At 43.5% G+C, this 12435-nt stretch overlaps 1 protein-coding gene across 3 annotated transcripts in view; it reads left to right on the forward strand.

The window, feature by feature from the left end:
* Window positions 1-12435, forward strand: part of LOC138284364 (uncharacterized) — a 228662-nt gene that overhangs the window by 146030 nt on the left and 70197 nt on the right. For all 3 annotated transcript variants that reach the window (XM_069223057.1, XM_069223058.1, XM_069223059.1), the window contains 3 exons: window positions 4431-4516; window positions 6215-6254; window positions 10449-10529. In XM_069223057.1, the coding sequence (XP_069079158.1) occupies window positions 4431-4516; window positions 6215-6254; window positions 10449-10529 (207 nt within the window). The remainder of the gene's footprint in view (window positions 1-4430; window positions 4517-6214; window positions 6255-10448; window positions 10530-12435) is intronic.

The raw sequence follows: 12435 nt of genomic DNA on the forward strand, positions 1-12435 counted from the left end.
TTTCAGTTCGTCTTTGAGGAAGACAGGAGCCTTGCTCTGTACATGTGAGTTAAAGCAGCAGAGAAAGTGAAAAGTGAAACAAACTCTGCTGGTGAAGCAGACCCTACCCCCTTATCTGCAGGATAACATTTAATTCAAAGAGGTGTCTAGCGCAAAACATTACAAAGTTAGGTGTGCGTTTTTTTAATGAATTAATGTTTCTTGGTTTGCATGCTGCAGAAAAAGGTAAACGGGGCTCTGAGTCCTTCCTTGCTTCTGTTCCTGACACTCTTTGTGATCATGGAGGCCAGGGGTCGCAAAGGCATTGCCAGCGGTAGCAAGAAGCAAACCAGGGACTCGTAACTCCCACCCCTGGCAACCTCTAAATGACGTCTATGCCGAAGAGGCACGTTTTCCTCTCCACCCTCCAAATCTTCCTTCAAATAAAGCTTACTGATCCTTGTGACATGTCCAAGGGTGTTTTCACACCCCTTATGGGACATCGGCTCTGCAAAGTATTGAAAGACGAGCTGGAAATCCACTCCTTGCAGTACTTTCCAGCACGCTTTCAGGAGCATAGCTTCATGGGGGGTGTGGTGAGTGGGGTGTTGCACCCCTCTAACAAGTGTATCTTTTGATAAATACTCGGGTACAGGGCCGTTTAGTAGGTGTGGTGAGATCTGTCGGATTACACCAGGAATTTCACACAGACAAAAACGCACATACTCTCTCGCTCACCCTGTTTGGGAATACTTAAAAATGCTAGTTATTTCACAAAATGTGTTTTCTCTCACTTAGTGTCTCTACCAATCGGCATTCCTCTCCTTTTACACAGCCCCCCTTGTGCTCCCTGTTTGTCACGTAATGTATTTTAACATTATGTGCCAGTGTGATTAAGAAATCTGAAAGTCAACCCGCGCCCCCCCCCCCCCACCCCCCCAAATCTTACAGACCAAGCTACGACCGTGTGAAGAGAGCTGATAGTGTGTGACACAGTGGCACAGTGTGAGTTTGCAGTCCTAATGTACATGTAAGGTACACCCCTAACATAATCCTACACATGGATGCCTTGATCAATCTTTATGTATTTATTTTGTTAATATATAGCTTGTGATGAATTGCTACTTCAAAGCTGTGCCAAAACTAGTTATCTAAGATGGTTTTGAACCCTCGACTGCATACTTTTATTTGACTGGTAAGTGGCATGCCCTTCTAGGGGGCTGTCCATGCCAATGAGGAGAGGTAGAGTGCAGATACAGGCAGTATCTTGAATACTGCCACCTATCCCCAGACAAGGGCCACAAGCCATAGTTGACACCACCTCAAAACTAGTTAATCTCAAAGAGTGCAATCTTTCGGTTAAAAAAGATGGCAGGGGACATTAGCCTTGGATCCAGAAAGACACAGTACACCCCTGACCTTGGAAAGCTTAGGGCAAGATAGCCCAGGCCATGGGGACAGGGAGGCACTAAAGCATAAAATACTATAATTGATCCTTGTAAATAATGGACTGCACAGGTGCTAGGACCTCTGTCAATCACGAACATGCAATGACTCCTAACACAAGTTCAAGAATACACAACCTCAGTCTAGAACAGTTGAATGAACCACCATTGTATGGCATTTTGTTCTTGCCACAACTAACTCTTGTAAGAGGTCAACATGGACCCAGCCAGCACCAGCCAAACTCAGACTGGCACAGGTTAGGTGGAAGATTAATACATCTAAATCCCCAATTCGAACCATTGGGCATAAACAACCCGATACGCATTCAACATTGACAGGCACTAGGTTGAAAATTGGCTAGATGCTCCTAGTCAGATAGCTCCATGGGGACAAAAGACACCAACCAAAGCATTTCACCTACACCAACATGAGCTAGGGAAAGAAAAGTCCTCACCTTGTGGAAAACATCTTCTGGGAAAACTGAATCGCAGACCAAAGTTCACATGCCAAAGTATGAAGAGGACCGCCTTAGCCAAAGGTGCGCTACACAAATACAGTAAAATGAGTTGGAACTGTGCGTCTTGGAGGCTAGTGGAACTACGACATACAGTAAAGTTTACATTGCACTTTCTGTAGGAAATTGAACTGTCCCTTGTTTCCTTGAATTACAGCTGTTCAAAGACGGCAAGGTAAAGATGTTGATATGTACTGAAAACAGATGGCTCCATGTCACAGGACGCCATGTTCTGCTCCCATCCATTCCATCCTGGGCGGGAGGTGTAGTGTTCATTCACTGGAATTGTATGTTATAACTAAAATACAAACCGAGGAGTAAGAATTTGTGACATGGTTTCCTCAGTTAATCCTCGGCGGCCTTTGCAAGCTGGATACCTTGGGAATTGTTTAAAAAAAGAAATGATTAGTAAACACAAGTTCCATAGAGTGTTAACGGTGATGGCATGCAGAGAAATCTAATTTTCAACACTAGAACGAAAAGGGTTTTAAAAATGATGAGGCTTCCCACGTATTGAAATGCCGTTCATGATGCTAAAGCAACTGCTAATATTCTCTCAGATTTAAAATCCGAATGGGCCGAAGTGCAATGAAGTAGTGCGGGGTTTCAGGGTGGGGTTCTGTGACTACGTTCGTGCACGTGAGTATTTGGTAGCACATTGACTCGCCCTTAATAGAGGATAACACGCTACAGTAAAGACCAGAAAATCGAAACGTGCAACACAAGACAATGGCCTCGATTACGAGTGCCCCAGAATAACTCCTGATATTTCCCTGGAATTATTTTAAGAAGGTGTCTAGTAATTCCGGAGTGGGGAAATAATCTGGATTACAAGTTTTTGGAAACTAACAAGGGAGTATGGTGTTTTCATGAAGATTTCCAGCGTTTCACGCCAAACTCTCTGTGAAATAATACTGTTGTAATCGAATGAGCCTGTAACTCCTGTTACCAAACTAATTTGGATTAACTGGCCACTTGTAATCTAGGCCATAGTCCCTTTATTGTGCTTTGCTGGAGAATACTTGAGCTGTAGAGGTGGCTTTGGTCGTTCGTTAGTAGGACTGGGCAACTTTTTTTATTTTATTCTACAATAAGTGGAAATGGATCGGAAAATGTCTCTATTCCGCTTCCATTTGCCATGGAAGAAGAAAAAATGGAGGTCGCCTATGAACTGCCCACGAACCGTAAACTGTCGATCTTGCTGGCAATGGCGCACCATACAAAATGCCCAAAATTCAGCCACAACACAGGCGTGGAGCAAATGTTTGTGGTTTGCAGCCCAATTTTTCTCCACCGTTGCTTCATAAAATTGACAGTGTACTTATTACATGGAAGGGGCAAACCTATGAAAGAAGGGCTGCTTAGCTTAAAGCTTTCAGGATAAAGTCTCAAGTACAAGTTTTAAGTACATGTTCGTGTATATGTAGCGCTTTGACCAGTAGTCCACAATATCCAGGGCAAACAATTATGATGGTAATACTGAGGCTGCTATATATTTCCTAGCACTTTACACCAGCCATGGTTTGACTGAATTCATATAATTGATCAACAAAGCACAGTTTCTTTCTTCCCACTAGTGAGTGTATGTATGTGCATCCTGCAGGTATTTTGCGCCGGCCACTGAGCTTTCTCAAGATATTCATAATTTACAGCGAGCATCAGCGGAGTCCTGTTCTCAAGTGTTGATTGCTCTTAGATCCAGGAGGAGGATAGTCTCTGTGGTTAGCGGTCGCCCTTATGGAACTGTGTAGTTCCTCATCTGAGAGTTGGAATTGTAAGCCCTCAGGACTAATGGTTAAGTGCCCAGTAGCAACATATTGTTCCTCTCAGGTAACCTTTGTGTCTTCAGGTTACACCGAACTTGGTAAGCCGCCAGATGTGCGAGCACCATGACACATCACAGCTGTGACGCCTTGTGATTCCTATGATTCAACAGCAATATTTAAGAGATAAATGACAAGGACCTGTTAGCATATTACAAAGGAACTAGTGACTCTAAACTCTGTGGTACTGGTGTGTGTAGATGTTAGTGTGTGTGTGTGTGTGTGTGTGTGTGACCCCCGTTCCAGCCTACAAAATTACCCTCTCATGGCAGTGAAGAGGGTCCATTAAACATCGGCTGCTGATTATTTTAGGTGAGTGTTCACCTGAAACTGCCCTTCTGATGAAAGCCTGGTCTTTGAAGTCAAATTAAGTGTTGGATTCTTGCTGGTAGATGTCACAGAAGCTTGTCGCTGCATGCCCTAGGGCGGTCATTGTCATGCTTAATGTTTAACACCCGTGGTGAGACTCCAGTGAGGTACTGAAAGATAACCCAAAGGCAGGGACTCTAGCAATGAATTTGTAGTTTTGTATGTGACCCAAGGTAAGAAGGACCATCACCCCAAGAGTCTGCAGTAAGGGTTTTGTGAGGGGTACTTCCTTGCGAGTGCAGGTTTCTGAGCAGTCCTGCTGGACTTCTAACTTAGCACCTCTCTCTCTCTCTTTGCAGGGTAGGCATGAAGGAGCTCAGATCGACCCATGGGAAGATGCCGACTTTAATCTGTATAAGGTCACAGACCGGTTTGGCTTTCTGCAGTAAGTTCATTTTTTTCAGTCCTGGAGTCTAGAATTCACATCTTTTATTAACTGTTTCATAAGCATCTGTTTCCCCTCAGCTGGAGTGATCAAAATTGTCAGTGATGTCCACAAACGTAAACCAAAAACCCTGCATTGCCATATCACAATCCTGTTTTGGGCCTTCCTGATACCTTTGACACCCTCCTAGAGATGTTGCTCCTCATATAACAACCATTCTCCCCCTTTGTGATAACCAGCCTGTCTGTCCCCTCCTTCTGCCGTCTGCTGTCTCCAAGAGCCAGTTTGTCCACTCACTAGTTTCCTCCTGTTGGCCAGGATGCTGGTGAACCTGTTCACGACTAGGGATGTTTGTAGGTCTTCGTAAATGTGTTTTCTGAGAGATACTTACTGATGCTGATCACACAGGATGTATCAAGTGAGTATTTACAGTTTCTGCCCCGATTTATGGCCTGATTTAGATATTGGCAGAAGGGTTACTCTGTCACAATGGTGACAGATATCCCATCCGCCTAAATCTAAATTCCATTGGATATAGTGGGATTTCGATTTTGGCAGATGGGATATCCGTCACCGTTGTGATGGAGTAACCTCTCGGCCAATATCTAAATCAAGCCCTTGGGTACTTCCCATGTATTGCTGTCAAATGACTGGAATCCGGTGGCAGTGAGCTCCAGAACGGCTGCCGTTCATATAAGTAAAGCTCATCAGCTACCTAGGGTATTACCCTGGACAGACAAGGGCCAGAATTGTTCCATGGCCGTTATTGAGGGGAGGATCTGAGGTCCAACACTGCTGTAATGTAGAATATGCAATATGTATATGCGTATTGCATGTTCCATGGCATGACTGGCATGACCTGACTGAACCTCTGCAGCTGCTCTATTTAATGGATGATGTTGGTAATCCCAACCCAATTCATCTCCTGCAGCAGAATGTTGTAAAATGTGGAGTTGATCCTGATCATGACAAGGCAATAGCTCTGGTCACAGCTTGTTATGTGGCGAGGAGAGTGGTCCCCTGTAGCTACAGGCCTTCTGCACCTTGGTTATTGGGGCTATGCCCTTAGATTTACATAGGGCAGATAAGTCCCCTTGCCCACATGAACGGTACCAATTATATGCAATGTTATTGGAAATGCTCGCAAACTGTAAGCAAATACAAAATCTGTTAAATGTTTGAATTTGTGTTAGCACACAGACACTGTTTCCAGAAGAGGGATGCTTCTTTCTTTTCTTTTCTAGTTTGTTCTAATCATTGTTTCATGATGTCCAGCAAATGCTGAGGTACAGCCAACACATACTTCTTCCCCTTAAAGGCACACAAACCTATTTTTTTCAAGGCTGCAACAAGTACACAACACTATGTTCGGTTACATTTTTGTTGTACTCTAAGGACAGTGAGACGTAAGTGGAACTGAATCAGCTTTGTACCCAGAACACACGTACCCACTAGTGTTGTCCACTCGGTGAGGCACTCCAAACGTGCAAGATGGAAAAGATGACGATAAATTATGAAGATTGTGACATGTGACAAGGGTGTGGCAATTTAGGCTCCTAGAGCATCAACTTCATGTACACACCAAACTAGGGGGTAAGATCCAGGCACAGTCCCCCTGCTTGCACATTGCCTTGCAAAGATGGTTGCTGGTACGCTGTTTGATTGTGTATACACTCCAGTCTTCTGTTTTTGTTCCAGTGAGCATGAACTGCCTTCTCGAAGCGCCGCAGAAGAAAAGGTAAGCCCGTTATTCCTGTTGCAATCAATTTATACTGACAACATAATAAGTGGAGACTTCTAGAGCCTTGTCTCTTGTCCATCTGACATGGTATTTGTAGATAGATTTCACCTCCAGCATAAAATCGTCCCCGAAATGCACACAAGTATTGAGAGATTTGCAAGAGTCTGCATCAAGGACGTCATATAGGAGTCGCCACAGGTCGCAGCTGCGACCTCTGGCTTGACCCTTGCTGCCCCTGGCACTGCGACCCTTGGCCTCAGGTGGAAAAATAGTGCCAGTAACACTGAGTGGCCTCCATATTCCATATTTACAGCACGTTTTACGCCACACTAATAGCGACTAATATTTTATTATTCACTATTAGTGTAATAAAACTTTGCACACATTTAGCGGGCACGGCACCTTTGGTGGCAGCTGTAGTAAGTAAAAATATTTTTAAATGTATTTTGTGTGTGTGTGCTTGTGGGGTAGAGTGGTTATGTGAGAAGACTGTGTGTGTGTGAGTATGTTCCTGTATTTACAAGCATGTGTATGTGAGTAAAAGTGAGAGTCGGAGAAAGGTAATGAGTGAGACTGTGTGAAATTGAGACCCAAATGTACTATCTTTGATGCAAAGGCATTGTTACCCCGAATTTGCTGTGCTGACGTATTCCACAGGGATAGAAAATGCATAATATCTGAGATATGGTGCATTGCTTCTCTCCTTGTGCATTGGTGCGCTTTGCCAGACCTGGCAACTCCTACGGCGCCACTGTGTGACACACGATATTGGCTCCCCTCACATGCTCTCCCAGTGAGGGGCCGATATCACGCAGTGATAACAGTGATTTTCAGGTCGTTTTCGGAGGCTTTTAACTGCTGAACAGTGGTTTTCAGGTCGTTTTCGAAGGCTTTTAACTGCTGATGTCCATTAATGAGTGTGAAAACACCCCAAGGTATCAGCAGCAGCCTCAGCAAGCTTTTTGTTTTTAATTTTGAGTAGGGAGTTTGGGGTGGGGGCAAAAGTGCCTCTTAGGTGCTTTTCGTCATGAGGCCGTGCCTCCTCCATGGCCCGCCCCTCCTCAGTGTGAGGATTTTGGTGAAGTTGGTAGGTCTGTTTTTTGCTGCAACACACATTTGTTCTGTAGTGCAAGCGTGTGTGCGTTCTCTGAAGCATAAGTTTTGCACTGAAAGGGGTACAGTCCAGTACAAAAACTATGCTTTGGCTTTTCCCATTTGGTGTGTGTGCTGTACAGTGCAGCACATATGCAAAGCTGGGAAATGAGGAGAAATGAAAACAATTCTGCTTGTTATGCCTGCTTCCAGCTGTCATAAGATTTTGGTGCACATTCCTCTCTACCAATGTTTGTAGATAGGAATTTGAGTCAAAACGCCTAGGTGATAGCATGGGAATGACCACGCACCATCAATGGGACAACCTCTTGATGCAAAATAATGTAAAGCAGTGCACAGCACAGTTTTGCATTACTTTGGAATACTATTCGATACAAATCAGGATTTGTGTTGTATAGTAACTCTCTCCGTAACACTTTTCGCCTGGTCTGCGTCACAAAAGAGACACATACACAGTGCAAAGCCTCAGTAAATTTGGGCCTTAGTGTCAGTAAGTATGAGTGAGATTAAGAACAAATGTAAGTGAATGAGATTGAATAAGAATGAGTGCAAGGGGGTGTAGGAGAGTGATTTTGGGGTCAGGTGACGTGGCTTCATGAAAGAAATCTTGATCAAGTGTGATATGTCACTTCCTGTGATGTCATTAATGCCAAAGGGTATGTGATGTCACTTCTGCTACCCTGGCATTTCGGTGAATTGATAGCCATGGTCTGCATCCCTGCCTACTACTAGGTACAGGGAGAGTTTTCATTCTCTAAGGAGGTCAGTGCTATCGGACGCCATTCCCCAGTTCTGTCCTCTCCTGATTGGGCAGGTTCCGGCAAGCAACAGAGGAAAAACATGGCACTGCTGTCCTTACACTAAGCTCACCTTTGTTCATCATTTGGCCACTTTGATCATTGACCCGTTTCACACGACCTCTCCCTCTGTCCCTCAGCTTTTAATTCACTCTACCTCTGAACGTTGATATCAATCATCACGATTCTTCTACTGACAAACCTGCCACAAACCCACTGATCAGCTACCTCTCGGAATGGTATGTTCACGGAAGAGCCTTATGCCCCTCCTCTAAACACCTTCCACTTAAGCCTCTCGATCTTCTGAAAAACATTACAAACCTTTGAGTTGAAAGGGTGGGCTTTTTTCTCTGTAGTGGCTGCACTTGTGCACTGCTTCAGCATCGCTCTCTTTTGAGATGTAACAGGTTGCCTGACCTGGAGCTCGACATGCAGTACAGCAGAGGATACAGGATGCAGATCCCCTCTTACTGATCTGAAACTGAGGTGCTGCTATAATGGTGATGGGCCAAAAGAATACCAAGTTGTAAGGTCCCTTCTGTTGCTTTAAGATGGCCCCACTTTAGCAGAGTCCGGGGGAAGTCTGTCCCACTCAGGAAGGTGTGGGAGCCAAGCCATTTCTGTACTGATGGTGATTGCTTAGAGCCAAGCCAACGTACCAGAAAGCTGTGGGGCTTACCGGGTCCATGTGGCATAATGTAGCAAGGAGCAGAGCTGCTTGTGGTACGGACAGGATCAGACCTGATGTGTGGTGCACATCCTTCAACACCCGCATTGCAGTGACCCTGGACATTTGGTGACATATACTGTTCGGACCCGCATACTGTATTGATCACGCCAGGTGTACAGGGAGTGTGAGTGCTGCACCTGTTTGGGTATTTTTGAGTGTGGTGCTTAGCGTAACCAGTGCTCCAAGTGCCTCCCAAAGTTTAGCGATCCAAGCATGCCATGGGAAAAAAGGTTTTCTATATACCAAAACCCTCTGTCTTGAGCAAAGAGTGGTCTTGATCACTTATATTTTGCAAGTTTTATATAAGTGGATTCTTATTTGGCTGAAAACAAATTCAGGGTCTTTGGCAAGCAATATAAAACACTGCTGGGAGGGTCTCAACTGTGGAGGAAACAGTGGTAGAGGTACATGCTGTGGTTGCAAATGCAGACCATGAGATGCAAAGATTGCAGGGTACATTGAAGATGATGGTCTTTTCAGATGCAGATGCATGATACTGAGGTCAAACAAAAAAAACATTTTGAAACTACATGCTTGCTTCTATGGTTGGAATGGAGAACAGGGTGGAAGATCTAGAGACTGCTGCAGGGGTAATCAGAGTGAAACTGTTGTCAAAGGGTATCACTTACCCATGTTAAGTTGATTTCGTTTTGCAGTAACAGTGAAAACCTTTGTAATATTTCTCATGTGCTCTTTTCCTTGGCTTACCTGTTGTAAAGCACACTGACACTCACCATAATACACTACGATACAGATAAATGTAAATGACTAAGTAGAAAAGATTGAAAGCTTGAGTCTTCTGCCAGCACCAATCTGAGTATATGAAACCATTAAAAGCATCTACATTTGAGGCAGACTGGTGTTACAGGTAATTAACTTATTTTTCATCATCACGCTTGGAGGCTGCCTGATTTGAGCTGGTAACGGGTTTGCACAAACCTTTTGTACATTCTCCTGTGCTGTAAAGGGTGCACACCTTCAATCACTAACAATAGTCATTTGTCAAATCCAGGACACTACAGTGAAGAATTGATAAATTGCAAAATGATGTAGAAAATCCGTCATATCACAGACCTGTATTCCAGAAAGTTGTGGAGTATGTATCTGGGTATTCTTTTTATTATAGCTTTCAATAGGTTTTTAGTTAGGCCATTGACATAGAGCACCGAACAAATGTGGGAAAATGGGAGATATTACCACGAGAACTTCCACAAACTAATACCTGTTTTAATAAGCCAAGATGACTTTAGATCATACTCATCTCTGCGAACACTAAAGTTACGAAGAATCCTTGGCTCACGGACCTTCCTGTTTGGAAACAAAAGACTAAAACAGTATTGCAGCCAGGGTAGAAAATTGGTCGGGTTAATGGGCTTGTTGCAAAGGTCTCCGTGTAAATCTAGCCTCACATGGTCCAGTCTCATAGAAGAATCTTTAATACTTCTGTAGAATTAATAATTGCTATGAAAAATGAAATTGTGATCATTTGTTTTAAAGCTTTGCCATCAGTAGACCTGCTTGTCTAACACTACCCTTATGTTCAAATTACAGCAAAAACTACAAGAAATTGAAAGAGTGGACAAGTGGCTGAAAATGCTGAAGAAATGGACAAAATACAAAAATAGTGAAAAGGTGAAGTTAAAATTATCACTAGAGACCAGCGAACCTGTTCATCAAGACCAATGTGCAAATAGTCCTGTATACTCGCATATGCAATCAACACTCTGTACTGCAGCACTATCCCACACTTTCAATATCAAAGATCTAAAATGGTTACCTCCCATTATCCACATTTTTATTATATTTGTTTTCTCTTTTCAATGGAGTGGCTTGTAGCAAATAGATTTTTGTTAGGGTTCTTTATAATCAAATGTCTCTCCTGTCAAATGGCCTATCCAGGACTGACGTTTAATCCATTCCGGTAATTGATTGCAGGATGGGCCTATCTGCCTAAAAGGCTTAAGAGTCAGTCCCCTTTTCATTTAAGGTTAGTTCACTATTGGTGTTCACATTCAGCCTTATTAGCATCCCTGTAGGTAAAAACATATTCCTGAGGCTGTGTTGTGCAGAACACTCTGTGCTGCACCTCCACTCTCCCATTTAGAAGTAAACAAACGCTTGATCGTCATAAGCATAGCTCATGTTCTCAATTTTCAGGCAGGGGTGTAATGCAGCCCCCTGCTGTCCTGGTGGTGCTGGCCTCCCCCAGCCCTAAAGGGAGTCCTCAACCCTTCAGGGTGCCCCATTCAGTCCAAGGCGAATTAATATTCCTGAGATATAGGAAACTCGGGGGCCCTTCAGCACATTCTGTATTGGAGGGTAGAGAGGCATGATGTTTCATTACGCCACGGTTTTAAGGGGTGCAAGGTTACTTTAGGCTTCTGAGCGTGTTTCCTGGAACCATTTAGGTCTCAAAAGGAATATAGATTGCTGCACATATGGTTGTCCCACAAAATGCTAAGCAATATTGGTGTCACTGATGATCTTTTGATATGAGTGAAGTGTCTGGACCTCATCTGTACTGGGATCAAGTCGCCTTCACTGACTACATGAGTAGTGAGGTAGCCACACAGCTTTTCTCTCGCTTGTGTGTAAACTGTTTCAGTTACGTAAAACAGCTTCATCTGCTCCAAAAGTCATAGCCACAAAATCCTGAGAAAAGTCCCCTCATACAATCAGGTGAGTATGCTAGTCCCAGGCACGTAAAGCTATAAATGGTGCATTATTCTTTTGAGACCCCTAATTCGAGAATGTTGTTGACTACAAGAAACGTTCCTTCTTTGGATTCAGCTATGTAGAGTTTACTGTTGTTCAAATGTCTAAAGCATTGGTACTCGCAAAGATTTTCCTGGGGGCCAACATTTTGGTCTGTGATGTGACCGAGGGCCGCATTGAAGCGAGCAGGGCTGTAGTCGTGGTTGGGGGTGTGTTAGAAATAAGGTGGGTTTATGGGAGTAAAGCATAAACATCTAGTGGCTGCAGTGCACAAAGTCAAACCAGAAAACCAGGCATTAATCTCGGCTTTCCCCCTTTACCAAACTGTGTGATCCTATGCAATTTTTCATTCCACCTTCCCTCCATTCCCACATATAAAAAGACAAGAAACACAGGACTTCAGGATGAGTGGTGTATGAAACTTTCTCCTGTCTGATTTAATAAACAATATTGTTGTTCATGTATTACACAAAACAAGGCCACTTAAAGGGCCACATAACCACTGGCTTGCCTCTTAGTTCACTATTGGCATTGTTTCCAGGGTGGGGAAAGAATGAATGTTTCTAGATTCATGTTTTTAAAAAATCACTTTAAATCTTTTTTTTTTTTAACTTCTCAATTTTCCATGTACTGATATAATCTGCTTTACCAAGGTGAAACTGTTCTGCAGGTTAATACAATACACTTTTTCAATTCTGTAGAGACTTATCATATTTTACCCTTTTGCTGCAAGATGTCTTAAAAAATTAGTGTTCCTAAAGTTAAGGGGTGCAGGACACCCTAGTTATAGCCTTTTTTTTTTTTTACTGCAATTAACCTGTAA

The sequence above is a fragment of the Pleurodeles waltl genome, chromosome 3_1, assembly GCF_031143425.1.
Source record: "Pleurodeles waltl isolate 20211129_DDA chromosome 3_1, aPleWal1.hap1.20221129, whole genome shotgun sequence".
Classification (NCBI taxonomy): Eukaryota; Metazoa; Chordata; class Amphibia; order Caudata; family Salamandridae; genus Pleurodeles; species Pleurodeles waltl.